This window comes from Geotrypetes seraphini, chromosome 16 (assembly GCF_902459505.1).
Source record: "Geotrypetes seraphini chromosome 16, aGeoSer1.1, whole genome shotgun sequence".
NCBI classification, from domain to species: Eukaryota; Metazoa; Chordata; class Amphibia; order Gymnophiona; family Dermophiidae; genus Geotrypetes; species Geotrypetes seraphini.
Genome location: NC_047099.1, coordinates 28,421,848 through 28,445,167, shown reverse-complemented (window position 1 = coordinate 28,445,167; position 23,320 = coordinate 28,421,848). Strand labels below are relative to the sequence as shown.

The 23,320-nt window shown below is 41.2% G+C and overlaps 1 protein-coding gene across 2 annotated transcripts; it reads right to left on the bottom strand.

The window, feature by feature from the left end:
- Positions 1-4,618: 4,618 nt before the first annotated feature.
- CD2BP2 (CD2 cytoplasmic tail binding protein 2) lies at positions 4,619-23,317 on the bottom strand. Of its 2 annotated transcripts, none has more exons than XM_033924333.1 (7): positions 23,183-23,317; positions 17,171-17,282; positions 15,784-15,922; positions 12,940-13,097; positions 8,513-9,023; positions 7,139-7,242; positions 4,619-6,080 (listed from the first exon to the last, which is right to left on the bottom strand). In XM_033924333.1, exons 1-7 carry the CDS (start codon positions 23,299-23,301, stop codon positions 5,970-5,972), a joined length of 1,254 nt encoding a protein of 417 aa, XP_033780224.1. In that variant the 5' UTR covers positions 23,302-23,317; the 3' UTR covers positions 4,619-5,969. The 2 variants fall into 2 exon arrangements, with proteins under 2 accessions (XP_033780224.1, XP_033780225.1); XM_033924334.1 differs by lacking the exon at positions 23,183-23,317 and adding an exon at positions 22,901-23,149.
- Positions 23,318-23,320: the final 3 nt, after the last annotated feature.

Genomic DNA, 23,320 nt, shown 5'->3' with positions numbered 1-23,320 from the left:
AGATCTCATGTATATTCATCGGGAAAATCCAACGATTGCAGCCCTCGAGGAGGGACTTTGACACCCCTGATCTAAGGTATATTTCTGGCAGTTAATACCCAGCTATTTAAAACTGGAGTTTTTGATTAGTCTTGTATTTTAAGTACTCCTGTTCCTCTATATTTTTTTTGTTTAGATATCTATGTGGGCCATTTTCAAAGAATGCTGCCATATGGACTTCCATGTCCCTTGTTTTCCCCGTTTATAATTTGGACGATATAGTTCATAAAATAGATATTCATGTTGGATGTTTCCAGCATACGGACATCCATTTTTCTTATTTTTGAGCAGGAAATCTTCCACATTTCTTGGTCAAAAATCATTGTGAGATGGATGTCTATTTGAGATATCCTGCTTTGGACTATCACTGTTCTGACTTGGACGCCCTTTTGAAAATGCCCCTCCATTTCTCCACCAGGAGGCCATTTCATACATCTACTACCCTTTCCATAAATAAGTATTTCCTTAAGTCACACTAAAATCATCCATATAAAAGTAAAACATCCACATAAGAGTCTTAAAGGACCGAGTCCGCTAGGGATACAGGACCCAACACGGTCCGTGTTTTGACAAAAAGTCTTCTTCAGGGGTCCCTGGGGGTCCCATAAAGGTGAGTACGTGGGAAACAATTGTGTGGTGAACCGGAAGTGAGACACTGCTAGACCCCTGAAGAAGACTTTTTGTCGAAACGCAGACCGTGTTGGGTCCTGTATCCCTAGCGGACTAGGTCCTTTAAAACTCATGTGGATGTTTTACTTTTATGTGGATGGAATTATTTTATGTGGATGATTTCAGTGTACCTTTGGAACTTTGATACTTTCAAATAAAGTCCATTTGGGAACATCGTCACTCCACAGAGTTTTTTTTGGTTTTCTCTGGATTTTCTTCTTTGTGGATATTTTGGGGTCAATTCCTTTTGTTTTTTTCCAGTCACACCTGGTTCTATCCCCTTTCATCTTCATCCTGAGCCCCCTCAATACGGAGCTTTCTTTTCAGTTTTAAGAGACTTGCTTCCTGTGCATTTATGCCACAAATAAGGGTCATCCTAAAAAATAAACCCAAAACTTCACTCTCAACTATCTGATGCAAGTTTTTAAACATTTTTAAAAGCCCAATGCCACATCTTAGAAGTAAATTATATAACCATGCTACTATTGCTGTTTGTTTAATCTATTTATCAAACTTTTCATCAGTAGCATGGAACTCTGATTAATATTTGTTCTTCAGCTATTTGTGCTGTATTCATGCATTCCATATGCAATTCCTGCATGATGTTCTGATGTCCTTATAAAAGAGTAAGAAGAGCTTAGCAAAGATCATGGGGGGGGGGGGGAATTCAACCTAACCAGTCTAACCACCAGCTGTATTACTCTTGAAGAACAACTTCAATCATGGAATTCCTCTTTACTTTCTCTTTTAGACAGTAAAGTTCCAATAATATCTAAAACGTTATCTACCCGTAAACTTACCAATCCATGGTACACAGAAGAATTATCCTTCCTAAAAAGACAATTACATACCCTGGAAAGAAAATGGCGTCATAATAAAACTGATAGAAATTTACATCTTTACACAGAACAAGCCTCCTTTTACAAAAAAAAAAAAAAAAAATCAATCTTGCAAAACGTAAGTTCTATTCCAACAAAATCTTGAAAGCCAAAAACCCTTCGATCCTATATTCCATTTTAAAATCCATTACCCCTCTGATTCAAAGAGATAATACTAAATTAAAAAGTTCTTCCTCCGCCCAAGACATTGCCGACTACTTTTGCAGTAAAATAAGTACCATCCAAAGTACTTTTCCTCTTAACTCCTCAGGAAATCACTCCAATTATGAGAAAACAGAAACTATTCCTATGGCCAAATGTTCTAATTTCAGAATCCCCTCTTTGAATAATATTGAGTCCCTTTTCCAAAAAATAAACATAAAAGGTTCACGATCTGAAATTATTCTCCCATTCTACCTTAAAAATTTTTTATCTTGCTTTGGTCCTCACATTCTTTCACTTGTTCAAAAAAGTTTTACTACCGCCTCAGTTCCCCCTCCCTGGAAAACAGCTATCATAACTCCAATTTTAAAAGATCATAAAATCTGTCCTAACGTAGTTTCAAACTTTCGTCCCATAGCAAATATACCTTTTCTTGCAAAACTAACTGAAAGACTGGTGTTCGAGCAGCTTACAGATTTCATTGAATCCACTAACGTCCTTCATCCTAATCAAACCAGATTCCGCAAATTTCACAGCACTGAATACTCTCTAATAGGACTTATAAATAACATTCATTACCACTTAGATCACCATAAATCTGTAATTCTTTTTTCCTTAGATCTATCGGCGGCCTTTGACACCATTGACCATGATCTACTACTAAAACGATTAGCATCCATCGGTATAGATAACCAAGTTCTACAATGGTTTAACTCTTTTCTATCGAACCGCTCTTCATTCGTCCGTTATAATAATGAAAATTCCGAAAGTTTTTCCTTATCTTACGGTATTCCACAAGGGTCCGTTCTGTCACCTCTTCTATTTAACATTTTCCTTTCTCCTCTTTTAAGCATTTGTCAATCTATAGGCTTTACATCTTTCACCTATGCAGATGACATTCAACTTCTCCACCCTCTTGACCCAGATAATTCTGATGACATTTCTATCATCAACAATAAACTAGAAATCATCAATGATTGGCTGGTCACCAACAAACTAGCCTTAAATATTCAAAAAACCAAAGCGACGCTATTCTCTTGGAAAAAAGACACTATTTTAAAAAACCCTTTTTTTTCTCAACACCATCCCTATTGAATTAGTCTCCCCTGTAAAAATATTAGGTGTCATCATCGATGACAAACTCTTGTTTCAAGATCACATCAGCAACATAGTTAAAACATGCTTTTATAAGCTACGTCTGATCCGATCTATTTCAAAATTTTTGGAACCCAAATCTATCAATATCTTAATTCACTCTCTTGTTCTTTCCAAAATAGATTACTGTAATTCACTCCTACTTAACATTACACAAAAAGAAAAACGAAGATTGCAAATTATACAAAACACAGCAGTTAAATTAATTTATAATGCCAAAAAAATATGATCATGTCACTCCATTACTAAAGGATGCTCATTGGCTTCCGGTCAGCCATCGGATCAATTTCAAAATTCTTATGCTAGTACACAAAACCTTATCTTCTAACGAACCACAATTTATTTCCAGAATGCTCATTCCCCATAGTAGCTGCTGACCTCTCCGTTCAATGACACAAAACCTCCTATCTGTTCCCTCCTTGAAAATCATAGGCATCAGAAGGCACGAAATGTTTTCGGTGGTAGCCCCACAATTGTGGAACGCACTACCACATTACATTAGAGATGAAAAAAACATTTCTTTAAAAAACTGTTAAAAACATATCTTTTTAAAGATGCGTTTGGCATCTAACACTGAGATTTAACCCAGGAATCTTCTAATTTTTCTTTCTTTCTTTTTTCTTGTTCTCTTCCTGTCCCTTTGTTTTCTTCCTTTTTTGTTTTTCTCTTTCAATTTAATAAATTGTAACTTCTCCCCGCTCTCCTTATGTTTCATGTTAGTCTTGTTGAGTCAAAAAATATATGTTCTACCCTGTTAGTCAACTTTACTTTAAAAATAGGTTAACGAAATTTTGTGGAGATTTGGTTAAGATTTTTCCGGATGTCTCTAGAACAACTCAATTGAGAAGAAAATAATTTTTGAAGTTAAAAGCTAGAGTTTTGACTCTAGAGGCATCTTTCTACCTGAAATTTCCTTGTAAATGTTTAGTTAAGTTGCAAGATATTGAGTATGTTTTTTGGGACCCCATACAATTACTGCAATTTTTAGTAACAAGAGAACAGAAATGATTTTGTTTCATCTATAGAGAATAAGAGGAGAAATTAGAATCCCTATTAGTAAGGAATGATTCAAGGTTTGATAGGATGAACTGAGAATTTGTGTCCTTAATCTTTTCCTTTAAACTTGTTTGTTTAGAAATTGTAACATGTTTTTCCATAATGTGGGCTTAAAAAGAATTTTGTAAAAATGAATGATTATGAATTTCTTTTTTTCCTTGAATTATTGGATATTGTAGATGTATTCAAAAGCTTAAATAAAAAAAATAAAAAACTTGAAACTTGAATTAAAGGGCGATAAGCACGTTAGCACGCACAACTGCGATAGACTCCCATTATATTCTATGGCCGTCTTTAATGGTTAATGGGTGTTATTGCTGTTGCACACACCAACACGTTTATTGACTTTAATGAATCTACCCTTAGTATTTCTTAAGGACTACAAACAGAAAAAAAAAGAAAAAGATATTAAAGATCTTTTTCTGTCTGTTAAAAGAAATAAGTCCTTTATTGCTTGCATTTGTGTATTAAATCTATTTTGATATTCTATACAAGAAAACAAAGGAAAGCAGTACTTCAATTACAAAAAAAAAACCCAAACAATCAATTCAGTTACAATGCTCTAGACTTAAAAATAGAACGGGGCTTTTTTTTTTCATTGGTTGTGATGTGCTATTTGTTTATGGATGAAAATTATAAAATAAAACATTAAAAAAAAAAAAGAAATAAGTCCTTTATTACTAGCATTTGTGTATTAAATCTATTTTGATATTTTATACAGCAAAACAAAGGAAAAAAATACTTCAAATACAAATAAACCAAAAACCAAACAATCAATTCAGTTACAATGCTCTAGACTTAAAAACAGACCGGGGCTTTTTTTTTTCATTGGTTGTGATGTGCTATTTGTTTATGGATGAAAATTATAAAATAAAACAAAAAAGAAAAAGTCCTTTATTTTTAGCATTTGTGTATTAAATCTATTTTGATATTTTATACAGCAAAACAAAGAAAAAAAATACTGCAAATACAAATAAACCAAAAACCAAACAATCAATTCAGTTACAATGCTCTAGACTTAAAAATAGACTGGGGCTTTTTTTTTTCATTGGTTGTGATGTGCTATTTGTTTATGGATGAAAATTATAAAATAAAACATTAAAAAAAAAAGAAATAAGTCCTTTATTACTAGCATTTGTGTATTAAATCTATTTTGATATTTTATACAGCAAAACAAAGGAAAAAAAATACTTCAAATACAAATAAACCAAAAACCAAACAATCAATTCAGTTACAATGCTGTAGACTTAAAAATAGACCGGGGCTTTTTTTTTTCATTGGTTGTGATGTGCTATTTGTTTATGGATGACAATTATAAAATAAAACATTAAAAAAATAAAATAAAACATTAAAAAATAAAAAAAAAGAAATAAGTCCTTTATTGCTAGCATTTGTGTATAAATCTATTTTGATATTCTATATAGCAAAACAAAGGAAAGCAGTACTTCAAATACAAAAAAAAAAAAAAACAACAACCAAAACCAAACAATTCAGTTACAATGCTCTAGACTTAAAAATAGAAGCACAAAAGAATAAATAAACAACATTTTACTGTCACTACACGAGGGATCCTAAAGTGATTCCTGAATCTGCTCCCTGTTGCAGCCTCCCCCTTCCTCTGCAGGCGTTTCTAGACTGAAGATAGCAAGTAAGATTCCTAGAAGCCAGCTGCTCCTTTATACAGCTACATGTAAAATACTGGTCCTCAAAATGTTACGGATGAAGAGAGGGAAATAGATAAGAGAGTATGCAAACAGGAGTTACGATGTAGCATGTGAACTCTTCATTAATCAGAAGAAAGTGAAACTCTGTGGACTTGTGGGTTTCTTTCAACCTATTTAGTAAGCCAGATAAAAAAATAAACCTTGTAGAACAATGAAAATGTTCCAGATCTGCTGCAACAGGTGCAGAACACCCAAGAACATGTGTGAATTTATTCATGTGGAAGGAAAAAGAGGGGGGAGTAGATCGGCTTCTACAAACCAAGGAGGTTCCTTCTCGCAAATTGGGTCACGTATACAAATCAAAATCTATCCTCCTGGAGTTATAAAACTGGCCTTCTGAGTTCTCCACTTTTCGGCAGTACACACCATCTGGGAAGTAACCCTGATCAACCCAGTCCTGAAAGAAAAGAACACAGAAATTATCATTAGTTAAAATGAGAAGAAACATGGATTTCTACAGCTTCTTCCATGCAAACTGAATTTATAAAATACTTCACATTTTAAATGTTCCACAGACAGACATAGCTATAGGAGCTTTCAAAAGGGATTCAGGAGAAAGAACAAACATCACTAAACTGCAAGAAGCCGGGAAGAGAATTGGTTGGACTGTTAGATGACCGAGGGATAAAAGGGGAGTTAAGTGCCAGGGCCAATCAGCATCTTAGGCCCCTACTCTGTGAGTCCCAGGAAGGGGAAGGCCTATTTTGAAGAGGCGGGCCTGCTGGCCAGAGGGAGCAGCCATCCCTCTGGCTGGCCATCATCAGAAAGGTAAGGGAAGTGTTGGGGGTGTGGGGGACCCCTGGTGGTGAGAGGGAGTGGGTATACTTCCGTCTGGGAGTGTCGGGGGGGGGGGTGGCTGTTGGGGCCCTGTGGTGGGGGTAACGGCAGGAGGAAGTGGGGCTGTCAGGGCCTGTGTCGGCGGTGGCAAAAGGGAGAGGGCATCCCTCCTACCAGGAGTGTTGGGGAGGCTGTTGGGGCCTGGTGGCGGCAGCAGCAGGGAGTGGGCATCCTTTCTGTCAGGAGTGTCTGGGGAGGGGGCTGTCAGGGCCTGGTGGTGGCGGCAGGAGGGAATGGGCATCCCTCATATCGGTCTTGAGTCAGTGTGTTGGGGGGTTTGGGCAGCAGTGGGCAAAGGGGGTGTTGGCGAGAGGGATTCTTTCTGCTGTTTTCCCTGCTGGTTAATCAGCTGAGCCTGCAGGACTTGATTGGGCAGGGAGCGCAAATTTGACAGGAGGAAGGAGCTGTGCTTAGCATTTGCTCTTCTGAGCAGTCGCTAGGCACAGTTCCTCCCGCTCTTTACCAGGGATTCTCTGCACAACTATCGTACATATAATTTGCATACTATAATGCTGAGAATCGCCCGTAAAATAAAAGTTGCTCCCATTACAGGCACTCCATTGACTTGCTGGATTTTACCAGCAAGATTTGAGAATCTTCCTTGCAGCAGTCACTTACCTGCATCTGGGTGCTGGAGAAGGGGCCATAAAGTTCTGCTCCATCTGTGTTCTCCCACTTATACTCCCACATGGTCTCAGGAGGCTCATCCCCAACACTGCTACCTGCAAAATGGAAAGAATGACACACAAAAACCAAGTCACGGATTTCCTCTGCATGCTTTTCATCCAAATGAACAGCACCGAGCATTCTACGCTCTTGAATGTTAGAGTCACCTCAGAGATGCGGCAGACGGGCACTACCTTTTTGCAGTTTGCAATACTATGAAAATCTAATAGAGGGTGAATGGATTATGTTGCTGCCATTGCTAACTGCACGGTGGAGCTTCTGCTTGCAGAAGGATTAGGAAAAAGGAACACCAAGGCTCCTTAATGCAGGAGAAAGGCTTGCACAATGTGGGCGCAGAGAACCCAGGGCCATCTGTTCACACATCTCCTCATCCTTAACACAGACATGCAAGCAAGTTTGCATGCAAGGGTTTTTCCTCTCACTGACTTCTCTTGAATTTATGTTTGTTTCAATTCTCTTTATTTGTTCTTTTCTTTCACACTCTCTCTTACCTACCCATTCTTTCTCTTGCACCTCTTTTTCTCATTTAACTTCTCTAATCTCTCATTTGATTCCTTTCAGTTCTTTTCTCTCTTACAATTGTTAATTCTCTTAACTTTCCTTCTTTTCCTTGTTTCTCTCAACACTCACTTCTCTTTCCATTTTTTTTTTTTTAATTCTTTATTCGTGTAATTAAAAACGATACAACAATTGCTAGAAGAAAATGAAAATTTTTTTTCTGTCCATACATTTTCATTTTCTTCTATCAATTGTCCCACTTTCACTTCATCATTTTGCCACTAGATTTCTTCTCTCCTCTTTACATTTCTCATTTTCTAACATTTCTAGTTTATTTTCTCTCTTCCTAATCTAATCTAATCTAATCCTTAGGTTTGTATACCGCATCATCTCCACGTTCGTAGAGCTCGACGCGGTTTACAGTAGGAGAAATAGGAAGGAACTACAACAGAGGGTTAGAGGTAGAAGTGTGAAAAAAATTTACAGGACTTGGGATGCCAAGATATAAGAGTTTCCTTGATTCCTAAGTTGGAGGGAGACTTACATTTTTTGAGAAAAGCCAGGTTTTCAGATGTTTGCAGAAAACTTGGAGAGAGCTCAAGTTCCGAAGAGGGGAGGTAAGGTTGTTCCAGAGTTCAGTGATTTTGAAGTGGAGGGAGGTCCCTAGCTTTCCTGTGTGGGAAATGCCTTTTAGCGAGGGGAAGGATAGTTTTAATTTGTGGGAGGATCTGGTGGTATTAGGGTTTGAGGAATTCCAAGAAAGAGGGATAAAGGGAGGGAGGATACCCTTCAAGTCACTCTCTTTACCTCTTATGGTTTTTTCTGTCTGCACCTTGCTCAGCTTTTCTTCCTCAATATCATCTGCAAACATGTCCAGTTGGTCTCTGGAATCTCCCATGGCATCAGCAGGCAGTGCATCAGGTATCATCTTCAAATGGTATGCCACTTTCTCATAAGTATCTTGATAAATCTCATAGACGCCTTGTACCACCATTTGGTCTGCCAGACCCGTCAGCCTCTCCAGTTGCTCCTTCCGTTGGATCTCTGCTTCTTCTTGCTCTACTTCGTTTGGTCTATCATGTTCTATCTGCTTCTTCCGGGACCCACGTACCCAACCAGCTCCTGGTCTTTTGGTTCCCTTCCCTCCCAGTCGTTGGATGGCACGAGCGACTGTTTCCCCTGGCCTCAGTATCTCCAAAAGTCCCTCAAGCACAGCTTTCCTCTTCAAAGTTTTGTGCTCTTCCCTCTCACTGTCCTCATCATCTTCTTCCTCGGATTGTGGTTCCTGTTTTCCTGGCACCTGCTCTTTGATCTTCACCTGGAATCAGAAAGCAAGGGACATAACAGCTATTAAATGATACTAAAATGTTTTCAAAGCTGCTCTTGCATAACTGTTCTCACTCTTATGAATCTAATTAAATTTCTTACTTAAATAATTGGTTAACTCAAAATGAGGCCAGAGATTCATCAGATTTGACTTCCTAATTATCTAATAACTTTAAAAAAAAAAAAAATCTATTATGTCAACAGCTGGTGGAAAAGCTGAGCATCAGTAACAGTATGTCACGGGACCAAACCAACAGGCCAGTGCCATTCATCCTGTTCAGCAACATGTGCTTTTGTGCTTGAGTTGCGAAAGAGCCAAATCAGTCAACTTCAGACCAACAGACATGAAAATCATGGAAGGGACTGTTGCTGCTTATAGTCCATAGAAAGGAGAACAGCCCCCCCCCCCCCCACTGAGAATCTACAGCCAGTCCTGAAACAGAAGAAAATCACCCTCCCAATCCCCCAGTTTTCCTTAATTTGAAGTCAAAGTCAAACTTTCAAGAAAGATACTAAAACCTTACTCTTCAAAAAATACATAAAACCCATTTATTTTTTCTGTATAAACAAAAGTAAACATCATCCATAAAACATAAAACCCATCTAACACGGCCAGTCCCTACCCAAACCCCACCTACCCTCTCTACACCCTTAATATACTCTAATATGCTTCTAACTACCCAACGAATTCTAAAATGCTTCTAATTACCCAACATTTATCACCTTAAGATCTCGACAACTTCTTAAGTAACTATTATGACATCTCTTATGCTATTCCTGTAAACTTTTATGTAATTCCTGATAACTTTTATGTAGAAACATAGAATATGACAGCAGAAGAGGGCCGGTGGCCCAACAAGTCTGCCCACTCAAGAACCCTCCCTCCCTGGTGTACCCATCTTTTATGCATAACTCTGTAGCACCCCCACCTCTTTGTCTCATCGACTTTTGAAGTCGAGTACGCTACTAGCTTCGACCACCTGGCATGGAAGTTTATTCCATCGATCAATCACCAGTTCGGTGAAGAAGTATTTCCTGGTGTCACCATGAAAATCTTCCCCCTTAAGTTTTAGTGGATGCCCTCTTGTTGCCGTGAGTCCCGTAAGAAAAAATAATTCTTCCTCCACTTCAATCCGCCTTGAACCGCAAGGCATTGGCAGAATAGAAATCACTAATGTAATGTAATGTAATTTGCGATGGGGGAATAGGGAGAGGAACAGGGAGGTCATACTGGTGGTGAGCAGAGAAAAGTCAATTAAAAAAACATCTGTACCTGGAGTATTGGGGGAACCAATATTTTTTCCTCTAAACTTTGACAATTTTGTTTCTCAAATGATTTAAGAAATCAGGGGGAAAACAATATTTCTTCCTCTAAACTTTGTTTCTGAACCGATTTGCGATCTATAACATCATAAACTGAAACTGATGCTTCCAGTGAAGTAGATTTCAAAGCAGCCGCAGTAGGCAGGGTGTAACAGCAGTATCTCCTCTGCAAGATATGCACCATAATAGAAGATGAAGCAGTGTTAAACAGACCCCTATTCTCCAAGCAATGGACAGCAAAGGCTGGAGTAGAATAAAAAAACAAAGCTTAAGCCATTCAAAATTGAGATGAGACTGAAAGTACAACCATTCACCTGGACATTCCCAGACAAAGACCCTATTAAAATTCAATCAAGGCTCTGCCCAGCTAGAAAGCAAACCAGATATCATCCAGCCAGAAGAGAAACAATTTTGAACTGAGCTCCTGCATTGTGATTGGCCACTACTCCTGAGTTGTGATTGGACTGGACTTTGAGTCCCTATAATCCATAGAAAGGGTAGATTCCCCTAAGCTCCTCCTCTTTGGATCACTGCTGGACATTCTGCAGTGTCTTGCTGGGATCTCTCTCCTCTACATCTAAGAAGCCATGTGCTCCCAGCTAATCTACAACTAAAGAACTCTTTTTCCAGTAAGGGCCTTCATCATTGTTAGTTACTTTTAATCCATCTTAAATTAATCATTCTGCATATGGCAAATTTCCCTTGTTCAAAACTCCCTAAATTGTAACTAAAATTACTGCATTGTCTGCCTAATCTTATAAATAAATTTGCTCTGTAAAAATAAAATTCTAGCTCTTCCTTAAATGCTTTAAGTATCTATTCTTAAACATTGCACAGAGCCAAGTTATAAGTAGGCAGTGCATTCCCCAAATTAACATCTATTTATATTATATATATTCCTCTCAGATAATAGCTGAACAGATTGGAGATGGTATTTTGGGTAGCTGATTATGAACCTTAGCAGCTCCAATACCCAGATAGTTTGGGTACCGTTCCTTGATGTGCTCATCACCAATCAATTGTCCAGGTAGGGAAACACATGCATCCCCAAGCTTGCATAGAGACACAGTGACTACTGCTAGACATTTTGTGAAAATCAAGGGTGTTGACACGAGGCCAAATGACAGAATATGGTATGGGTAGTGGTGCTTCCCAACTAAGAATCTGAGATACTTCTGGTGACTTTTGCACGGTCTGTGTCTGTGTATGGCCGTTTGGTGGAGGATGGGCAGGGGAGGGCTTCAATGGCTGGGAGGGTGTAGATGGGCTAGAGTAAGTCTTAACAGAGATTTTGGCAGTTGGAACCCAAGCATAGTACCAGGTAAAGCTTTGGATTCTTGCTAAGAAGAAGAAAAAAAAAAAATTTAAATTGAATCAGGTTGGGCAGACTGGATGAACCATTCGGGTCTTTATCTTCCGTCATCTACTATGTTACTATGACCAGGAAGTTATCTGTATATGAGTGTATAAATCCAGAAAGCATAGCCAATCATTTGCTTGGATCATGGGAAGAAAAGTGCCCAGGAAATCCATCCTGAATTTTTCCTTGACCAGATACTTGTTCAGGGCCCTTAGATCTAGGATTGGATGAAATCTCCCCATTCTCTGGGGTCATGAGAGAGTACCTGGAATAGAACCCTGTCCTGGTGGGATGGGATCGACTGCATGGATCTGCAGGCAGCAGAAAGTTCCTTTGCTCATGTTGGGCAGTGAAAATTGACACCCGCTGTGGACAATTTGGAGTTCTTAGCTGCCAATTGGAAGCATATTCTTTGCAGATTATTTGGACAACACACTAATTGGAGGTTACAAGGAGCCACCTTTCTTGGAAAAAAATAGATGACAGCCATGCTCTCCTGGAACCAGTCAAAAACTTGTCCCTGGTATTGATTGAGATGCAGACTGTGACTTCAGTGAACATTACTATCAGGCCCATGGGTTAGGACTGTTGCCAAGGAAAGGAAAGAGGAGGAAACCTACACCTCAGAGAAGTAAACCTCCAAGTTGTGAAGGATGCAGAAGGAGGCCGCCAGGAGAGGTATTGAATGGAATCAGAATGTTTCTTGATGAAGTCAGAGACCTTCTCCACCTTGTCCTCTCAAAAATTATCTCCATGGCAAGGTATATCCACTAACCTCTCCAATATGTGCACCCATGAAACTCTGTGCATCCCCACAGTCAATGCGGAGGGTATGGATGCAATGTCAAAGGTGTCATAATCAGCCCTGGTCAAATACTTCTAGCATGCCCTCTGCTTAAGGACCAGCTGGTAAAGCTGAGCAGCCTGTTCCTTTGGGAGAATGTCTGCAAAGTCTAGTACACTGCATACCAAGGACTGCGAGTAGATATTTATGTAGAGCTGATAGTCCTGGATGCGGAAGACTAGCATTAAGGCCTGGTAAACTTTTTTCTCCAAAAAAAGTCCAGAGAGTCTGGCCTCTCTACCTGGAATACCACATACATACATACACAAAGTCACTGATACATCAAATGGCGATTTGTCATGTTCTAGATCTCAGAATCCTGCTGCACGACAATGTTAGTGAGAGAACCAAGCAAGAGGTGGGGCAGAATCTCAGACTTACCCAATCTATGTTATCCAGCCAGTTGTCTCTGATCTCAGCTTCCTTTTTCAGAAAATAGTTTCCCTCGGAATCAAAGTACCCCTCTTCCATCTCCTCTTGCAGGTTGAAGGGTGTAATCTTCATACCCCCTTCAAAGTCAATTGTGGCAGATTCCTGCCCTGAAGAGAAAGAGAAAAAAAATATCAGTTTCAACCATCAACTCTATCCTTCCTTTGACTCATTGTTCCATCTAATCCTATTTAGCACTCTGTAACCATCTGTCTCCCGAAGTTATCCACTTTTGCCTTAAAACTAACTCAGTACAGGGCTGCATTTCAATTAAAATTGTAATCACAGCTAATTGTGGGCTCCTTTTACAAAGCCATGGTAGCGATTCCCCATGGCAAAAGCACCAAAGCTCATTCAATTCCAATACGCTTTGGTGCATTTGCTGTGGGAGAATCGCTACTACAGCTTTGTAAAAGGGGCCCTTGTGCAATTAAAGGAGGTTTTTTTCCCCCACTTTAGCTCCTTATAACTAAACAAGTTACTTAACCTTCCACTGTCCAGAGTTACAAGGATACATACCTAATTGCGCAATTAATCACAATTACAAACTTTAAGAAATTATAGGAAATAAAAGCAATGAAATCATAAGAAATACAAAATACAATTTGAAAAATTACATATTAAAGAATCAAAAACCACAAGCAGAATAGCTATAAACAAACAGCCTTATAAGCTTTATAAGCCTTATATGACAGGCGTTCAATAATTTATCTACCGCAGGAAAGTTTTCATAAAAATGTTTTTATAAGAACATAAGATGGTAGAGGCGCTGATAAAGGACCGCATCATTGATCACCTTGATGGACACAATCTGATGAGGACCAACCAGCAAGGCTTTAGCAAAGAAAGATCTTGCTTGACGAACTTACTGCACTTCTTCGAGGGAGTAAACAGGCAGATAGACAAGGGTGACCCGGTCGACATTGTATATCTGGATTTTCAAAAGGCGTTCAACAAGGTTCTGCATGAACGACTATTTCAAAAAAATTGCAAGCCATGGAATCGAGGGTGAAATACTCACGTGGATTAAAAACTGGTTAACGGATAGGAAACAGAGAATGGGGGTACATGGACAATACTTGGACTGGAAAAGCGTCACGAGTGGAGTGCCGCAGGATTCGGAGCTCGGGCCCGTGCTCTTCAATATATTTATAAACGACCTGGAAATTGGTACGACGAGCGAGGTGAATAAATTTGCAGATGATACAAAGTTATTCAGACTACTGAGACATGCAAATGAGGTTTTAATGTAGATAAGTGCAAGGTGATGCATGTCGGTAAAGAGTTCCTATGAGCATCGGGAGCAGCGCAGCTCTCTGCGCTAAAAACTGCTAGCGCAGTTTGATAGAAGAGGCCCTAAGTTTCCTGACAGCTTTTATTCCCTTAAATCAGTTGTCTCAAACTCGCAGGCCAGGGGCCACATGCAGCCTGCCAGGTACTATTTTGAGGCCCTCGGTACGTTTATCATAATCACAAAGGTAAAATAAAACAGTTTCTTGATCCTATGTCTCTTTAGTTATAAATGACAATATTTTTATTAAGACTTAACCAAAAGGAAAGATTTATAAACTATAAAGAGTTTTACCTCATGCAAAGTTGTAATTTCTTTAATAAGACATTAATTACCATATTTTCACTCATATACCGCGCACCCGTGTAAAACGCGCACACGGGTATAGCGCGCAGGAAACTGTAATTTATGTAAATAAATTTTTATATACCGCTCACACCCGTATACCGCGCATGCCGCCCCGATTCTCCCGTCGCCGCCCGACTCTCCTTTCACCCGCCCCGACTCTCCTCTGGCTACCCTAACTCTCCTTTAGCCCGCCCTGACTCTCCTCTCCCCCTTGAAGTCCTGTCCCCACCCTGAAAGCCTGATGCCCCCCCACGACGTCTGATTCAACCCCCCCCGCAGGACCGCTCGCACCCCCACCCCAAAGGACCGCTCGCACGCACTCGCACCCCCACAGCCTCCCAACCCCCCCCCCATCATGTAGAAGCTCCTACCATTGTCCTGCTGCTTCCTCTGCCGGCGGTCCCGGCCCTTCTGTGAGCCCTGCGTCTGCGCTGCTTCCTCTTTCGGCGGTCCCGCCCTTTCTCTGAGAGAAAGGGCGGGACCGCCGGAAGAGGAAGCAGCGCAGACGCAGGGCTCACAGAAGGGCCGGGACCGCCGGCAGAGGAAGCAGCAGGACAACGGTAGAAGCTTCTACATGATGGGGGGGGGGGGGGTTTGGGAGGCTGTTGGGGTGCGAGCGGTCCTTCGGGGTGGGGATGCGGGTGCGAGTGCGTGCGAGCGGTTCTTCGGGGTGGGGGTGCGGGCGGTCCTACGGGGTGAATCGGACGTCGGGGGGAGGAACTATGTTAAAAAAAAAGTTGTAAAATGCGCTCACGCGTATAACGCACATGGTTATGCACGGTTTGTAAAAATCGTGTATAACACGCGCGTTATATGCGTGAAAATACGGTATTTTTTTCTGAGGCCCTCCAAGTACCTACAAATCCAAAATGTGGCCCTGCAAAGGGTTTGAATTTGAGACCACTGCCTTAAATGATGGGAAGGAGAGTTTTAAAATGTCATCGACACAACTATATTGAATTGTAAAAGCTAATTAAAATAAAATTCAGCAAGTGTGACTAAATGCACCACTAAAAAGTAGGAGACTCCATAACAGTGACACAACATAGACATTCAGATCTGATACCATCGCTAAAACTAACAGGACAGGAGGTGCTGGGAACATAAACCAAGGAACAGATATCTGCACACCCCATTAGCCATCTTTTCAGGCTTACCTTCTACATCCTCCGATGTTAAGATGTCATATTTTTGGGAATCTCCTGCTTCATCATCGTCCTCTTCATCACTATCAAGGGAGTGTTTGCCCTTGAAGCGACTCCCAGGCCCTCCAGCCTTTGTGGTATCTTCTTGTAACTACAGGAAAAAGGCAAGTGAGGACAAAAAGAAAGTAGTAGCACCAATATAAACAGAAATAAAAAGGTCGAAACAACAGGACCCAAACTAACACCCATAGAAGAAGCTGCACCAAACTGGTACATGCAAGTCAAGACCCTGTAAGAAAGCCTAGCGGAAACCAAGGAAATTAAACCTATTGCTCGCAGCTTCTCTTCCCCCTGGTTCACAGACAACCTCGGGAAAAAGAAGAGAGAACTAAGAAAAGTCGAGAAAAAACTGGTGCAAATCCAAAGACGAAAAGGACAAATCCTACTGGGGAAAAAAAACTGCTAGATGAGCACATGATTCAAAAAAGAATATAAAAACATAAGAATAGCCTTACTGGATCAGACCAATGGTCCATCTAGCCCAGAAGCCCGTTCTCACGATGGCCAATCCAGGTCGCTAGTACCTGGCAAAAACCCAAGGAGTAGCACCATTCCATGCTACCAATCCAGGGCAAGTAGTGGCTTCCCCCATGTCTTTCTCAATAACAGATTATGGACTTTTCCTCCAGGAACTTGTCCAAATCTTTCTTAAACCCAACTACGCTATCCACTCTTACCACAACCTCTGACAATGCGTTCCAGAGTTTATTCTCTGAGTGAAAAAAATTCCCTTCTATTGGTTTTAACAGTATTTCCCAGTAACTTCATCGAGTGTCCCCTAGTCTTTGTAATTTCTGACGGAGTGAAAAATTGATCCATTTATTAATCTCCTACAGAAAGCAACAGAATTTCTTAAGACTAGTCTTTAAAAGCTAATTACTTTTTTAGCCTTCTAATTGTTTCAAGGGACTATAGAAATCGGGCCAGTGGTAGGTGGGAGGGAGGGAATTAAAGTCTAAACTGTGCCTATTAGCTGTGCTTTATACTGATAGTGTAACAATTTTAAAATAGCTCTTTCAAATGCTAGCCTATATACACTAACAGACACCTCCTTTGTTAAGAAAAAAGCTATCCCTAAAACACCCTTGCTACATGAGCAAAGTACTTGAAATAAAATAAGTCTCTGAGCTTATCTATTTAGCATTAGGATTCCCTTTTCCCCAGTTTGTAAGCAATTCCCCAGGAAAGTCTTACCAGCGAAGATCTCTCTGTCTTTATAAGTCCTCCCACAGCACCTCTTCTGGATTGCATATGTAGCAATACGTTGCTTGAAACCCATCTAGAACTCTAATTCATGAGGTTTTAACTGGATATAAGATTTAACATGAGGAACGCTCACCCTTTTTCTCGGCAGGAATGGTTCCTCCTCCTCCTCTGTGCCAGTATCCTCGACCTCTTCAAAAGCCACTTTACGTTTGGACATGGCCTCAGTTGATAGAGGGGCAGATTTGCTGGATGGAAAAGCATGGAGATAGGAAACAGATAATGAGATTGCTAAGTCTGCGCAAACATTCAAGGTTTATGACAGCTGTAGACTTTCTCCCACTTCCACAAATGCCTCTCCACCCTCTTACCAAGCCCTGATTGCAGTATCAGGCACCTACAGATAGGGCCAGCTTAACCATTAGGCAAACTAGATGGTCACCCAGGTTGACATCTTTGGGGAAAAGGGGGACAAAAAAAAAAGTTGGAATCGCTGCAAAATAGATCTTGATAGCCGGACAAAACCAGAGAACCATCAACCTTTGCTTTTTAACTGTTCAACTTTAAAAGTACGGGAGATAATTTTATAAATTAGCACCTAGATGTGAATGCAACATAGGCAGTCTGAGGAAGTGACATAGTAGCAGGTCGACAGTGACGCGGGGACAAAAATTCATCCCTGTCCCCACAGTCTTAATTTTCTTCCCTGCTTCTCCGATAGACAAGCAAGGAAATGCAGCCCCACACTTAATGGTGAAGTCCCTGGACTGAGCATGTACCATGGAACTCTCCCCTAGTACAGTAAGATTTTTTTTTTTTAAAACCTACTACTGGGCATGTGCAGCCACCTTGCCTGTGGAGCTCCACCCCCGCGTTTGACAGTATGGTTCTAGCTCAGTGTCAAACTCGTGGCCCGGGAGCCACATGCGGCCCGCCAGGTACTATTTTGAGGCCCTCGGTATGTTTATCATAATCACAAAAGAAAAATAAAACAGTTTCTTGATCATACTGTAATTTATAGCTAAAGAGACATAGCCAAAAGGAAAGATTTATAAATTATAAAGTTTTACCTCATGCAAAATTGTCATTTCTTTAATAAGACATTAACTATTTTTTCTGAGGCCCTCCAAGTGCCTACAAATCCAAAATGTGGCCCTGCAAAGGGGTTAAGTTTGAGACCATTGGTCTAGCTCCTTAATAATATTGACATGCGGGGATGGAGGGCAGGCAAGTGTGGCTGCATTCCCCTGCTGTCTACAGAGTACACCTGTTACAGGTAAGCAACTTCACTTTCTCCCCGCTCAAAGCATAAACATGATTTTAGGCAATTTTATGAGTTTAGGTTGGGGGGGGACAATGAGGGCCGCAATCAAATTGACTTTTCAGGATTTCCCCAATGAATATGCATGAGATCTATTTGCATGCACTGCCTCCCCATTGCATGCAAATGGATCTCATGCATATTCATTGGGGAAATCCTAAAAACCTGACTGGATTGCGGCCCTCATTGCCCACCCCTGGCCTAGGGCATTTTAAGTACGTATGTATACATATATATGTATACATATATATACTTTATATATATCAGCATACTTGTATACTTTTTATATATACAATCAAACCCTGGATAGAGAGTAACGTGGTTTACGAGTGTTTTGCAAGTTCCCCCCGATCCAGGGCTGCCACAGTCTCCTGACTGGTACCTTCCACCTGAGACCCTGAATCCTCCAACACTAAAGATTCATTTGGGGGGGGGGGGAATCAAAGGAACTGAATCTACTGTTTATACTGTTTAAGCTCCATGCATTTACAAATCTGAGCCCCAATCTTTCCAGTCTTTTTCTGACTGGACCTCTGGATTATGCGCATGACACTGCGAAGGAGAAACTATGCTGTTTAAGGGTACAAACTTGTGACCCTGGGCAAGTCACTCAATCCTGCATTGCCCCAAGTATGTTAGATAGATTATGAGCCCACCGGGACAGATAGGGAAAATGCTTGAGTACCTGATCGTAAACCGCTTAAATAACCTTGATAGGCGGTATATAAGTACAAACTCCTGTGCAAGTTCTGGCGTGCTCTCAGACAATGCTGACAGACCCCTAGAATTTAGATAGGCTTCGAACATCAAACTCACACAATCAGGGGTAAATCCCTGCCCAGGGTGCTCCTAGGACCCCTGCAGGGATTGTCTTCGCTTCCTTGAAGGACCAGAGGTGTTTGCGCAATAGCACTTTGCCGCAGATGTCGAGTCACTATTTCCAGGTTCCAGGAAGGATTTTTGACACAGAGACCAAGTCACCTGCAAATCCATGGCCCTGGAGGAATCAAAGGGGGGCTAAGTCCATGGCTCCTGACACCCCCCCTCCCTTCACGTGCTTCATGGCAGGTGGCACAAGGACACTCCTCTTTCCGCCATCCAGTGCAAATCTAGCATGATATAGAACAGATTGAGGACTCCATCTGTATCGATTTTGAACCAAATCAAGGTGTTTATAAGCCATATGGAGGCAGACTGCGTTGGATTGAAAAAATCCAAGATGGCCACTGCAGCAATGATGTAGTGCCAAAAACGGCCTGGGAGAGCAAAATTACAGCAGTTACTGCTGGTGCTGGGACTGCTTTAGCTGGGACTCCAGCTGATGTATTTTATTTATTTATTCATTCAATTTTTCTATACCATTCTCCCAAGGGAGCTCAGAACTGTTTACATGAATTTATTCAGGTACTCAAACAAGTTTCTTGACTTTTAATATACCGACCATCAACAAGTATCTGGCCGGTTTACAATAAAATATTTAAAAGAGGTAAAGATAATAAATATTTAAAAAAGATAATGAAAGTGTACATTAAGGACATTAACTGGACGGACTTGAAAGTGAGGGTAAGAGGGAAAGGAGGGGAAAATTACATAATTAGAAGAAGAAGGAAAAGAGGGAATAGGATAGAACATATGGGGTGGGGTCGCTTTATAAGAGCGATTGGTTGTGTAAAATAGAGATGCTCTAAGCACAGGTAAAAGCGTCACGAAATAAAAAAGTCTTCAGGCTTATCTTGAATTTATCAAGTTGTTATTCGAATCGGAGTTGATGTGGCAGAGCATTCCACAATGTTGGAACGACTACTGCGAAATTTATTTTCCTGGTGTAAAAGAAATCTTTTATGGAAGGAATTAACAAGAACTTCTGATCTGTCCTGGTGGGCTCACAATCTATCTAATGTGTGTGGGGCAATGGGACTAAGTGATTTGCCCAGGGTCAAAAGGAGTAGCGTGGGTTTGAACCCACAACCCCAGGTGCTAAGGCTGTAGCTTTAACTACTACTCCACATACTCCTCGTACAGAGGTCTTCTGCATCAGACAAGCATGTAAGTGGCTTCAAAAGCTTGTATCTTTGAGCTGCCAGTTAAATCAATAAATGTGACCGAGAGGTCAAACCCCCTAGCTCCACGCACATCAATGAGGGGAGGGAAATGCAGCTGGCACCTGATAAAGCCGTCAGGACCGGCATGGGGCCTCACAGCTTGTGCTCAAACTCAGGATGACCATGAGCAAGCTCTGCTACAAGGGGAACAGTCTCCAAGACTCCAAACCGTTAGTGCAGGCTGGTTAGGCAGGTTCACCTAAGGGTTACCCTACTAGCTACAGACTCAATCCAGAGAGTCTGCATCTTCTCGCAGTCAGAGCTGTTCCAGGAGCACTGGAAACCTCTGCTGCACCAAAAGTCTCACAATCCGCATAAAATACCTAAAAATAACAAAAATGATCTTGGAGCAGATTAGAAAAAGCCCAGAGCAGGAGGTGAAGCCAAAGAAAAGTCAACTCCTTCTACACAAACTTGCTGGTGGGGGATACATTAACCCACTTGTCAGGACTCTTGTACCCTTTGCGCCAGTTTACATATGCCTTCTCATCACAGTGGAGCTAGGACTGCATGGTGGCAAGGACCCAATTTGAAATGCAATACTACACTTTTGGTGACGGGATAATCGCGCGCCAGACGCCAGCGCGCTGACAATTCGGCGGAAGACAGAAGCGCGCGGGGGGAAAAATAATTTTTAAAGAGCTCCGACTGGGGGTTAATCCAGCGCCGACAATTCGGCGGAAGACAGAAGCGCGCAGGGGAAAAAATAATTTTTAAAGAGCTCCAACTGGGGGTTTGGGGTGTCAACCCCCCCACTTTGTTGGTTAGTGTTCGTGCTGCCGTTGTGGGGGGTAAAACCCCCCCAACATTATAGAGAAAACGGAACTTTTCCCGAAAAAAAAAATCAGAAAAGTTCCGTTTTCGCTATAATGGAGGTTTCCAACCCCCCGAACCCCCCTCCAACAGCAGTGCGAACACTAACCAATAAAGTGGGGGGGGGGTTGACACCCCAAACCCCCCGTTGGAGCTCTTTAAAAATTACTTTTCCCCCGTGCGCTTCTGTCTTGCGCCGAATTGTCGGCGCTGGATTGTCAGCGCGCTGACGTCTTGCGCTCCACTGTCTATGAACCACACTTTTACTTTTCTTTCCCTCTTCTCTCACCTCCCCTCTACTTCCTCTGTCCTATGGAATTATGTAGTTCATTTCCTTTCCCTTTATTTTATTATACACCACTTTGATTTCTATTTTAAAAGGCGGTGTATCAAATACCAATCAACACTGGGTTAATTGAAATAACCATTATTTTAGTGTTGTCAGCCTTGCTAGCTTCCCTAATATCTGTTAAGATTTCATCTTCTATCTACATTCTATCCAGATGGACAATGTCTTTCCCACATGGATTTCATGTTGCTATGTACTTCTTGCTGCCATCTCAGGGGATCAGTTGAGGAACTGTCCTTGTAAACAAGGGCCTTCTGTAAATTGTCAAGGAGATTTGGAGGAGAGATGATAATGTTAAGCAAGTGTTGCTGGGCAAAACAGAGAGGTCAAGAAGAGACGTACAGAATCAAATATTGGGATAGAAAACCTGGATGACCAGTATGAGATATCTTATATAGATATACTAATATAAATGTCTTAAATAAAATCCTAAAGGTAACTGGTAACCAGTGTTCAGCCTGTAAAAGAGGAGTTATGTGGTCATACCTGTCATATCCTATTAAGTATTGCCATGCTTTTTGACTTCTTTCGTGCTCCACTACGGATTGTCCTTTCATAGTCATGACCTAAAATGAACTGTCATGTTCTACATTACTATACCCTGTTCTACTTTATTATGTAAACCCTGTTATGCTTTCTTATGTATGTAAACTTGTAACGTGTTCTGAGCTCTTCTGGGAGGGCGGGATATAAATCCAAATAAACAAACAACTTTCCCTCCCTGAAGACAGACCGGCATTTCTTTATTGTTTTAAGCACTAGCATCATGCAAGGATAATGAAATGCGATACACTGCCTTTCTGTGCCACAATCAAAGCATGCGGATCCAATACGCGTGCAGGGGTGACCGTAGGCTGTACTGATGTGCCAGGGCTTACCGGTACTACAATATTTATGGTGTTGCCTTTCACAGATAACGTCCTTGTGCCTCCGTTGTACAAGTCATTCGATATCCTGAAACCCTCCCAACCAGTTGGTGACCCTCAAGATTTTGATTTTAAGACCACTAAAGGGGAGTGTGTGGCGCAGTGGTTAAAGCTGCAGCCTCAGCACCCTGGGGTTGTGGGTTCAAACCCACGCTGATCCTTGTGTCCCTGGGCAAGTCACTTAATCCCCCCATTGCCCCAGGTACGTTGGATAGATTGTGAGCCCACCGGGACAGGCAGGGAAAAATGCTCGAGTACCTGAATAAATTCATGTAAACCGTTCTGAGCTCCCTTGGGAGAACAGTATAGACAAAATTGAATAAATAAAAAAATAAAGGGAAGCTTCCACTCTCACCTGTGCAAATGTTCATAAATCATGAGTATGCTGTATAATGTTAAATAGTCACCGTCTGGATGATGTAGCAAGCGATCAGTAAAAATGTTATAAATCAATATAGAGCCCTCTGGCGCCTCTGTCTCATAAAAATACTTTACACAATTATAAACTATAAAGTACAACAACGACCCGGTGAACACGCCATTTACACCATAAATTGTTTCCCCTCCCGATTCCTCCTAGTACTGTAACTAGCATACGACATTTCTCAGGCGTTCCTAATGTCCCCAATGCACTCACCTCCCGAGACAGCCCCAAATGCACTTTACCGTCCGCACATCAAAAACACCCCCGCCCCTATCATTTCCGGCGCTAAGAAATGACGACATAGGTGCACAAAAAAGTCTCCCCCTCCCCATCTCCTGTCGTTCGCGGTGC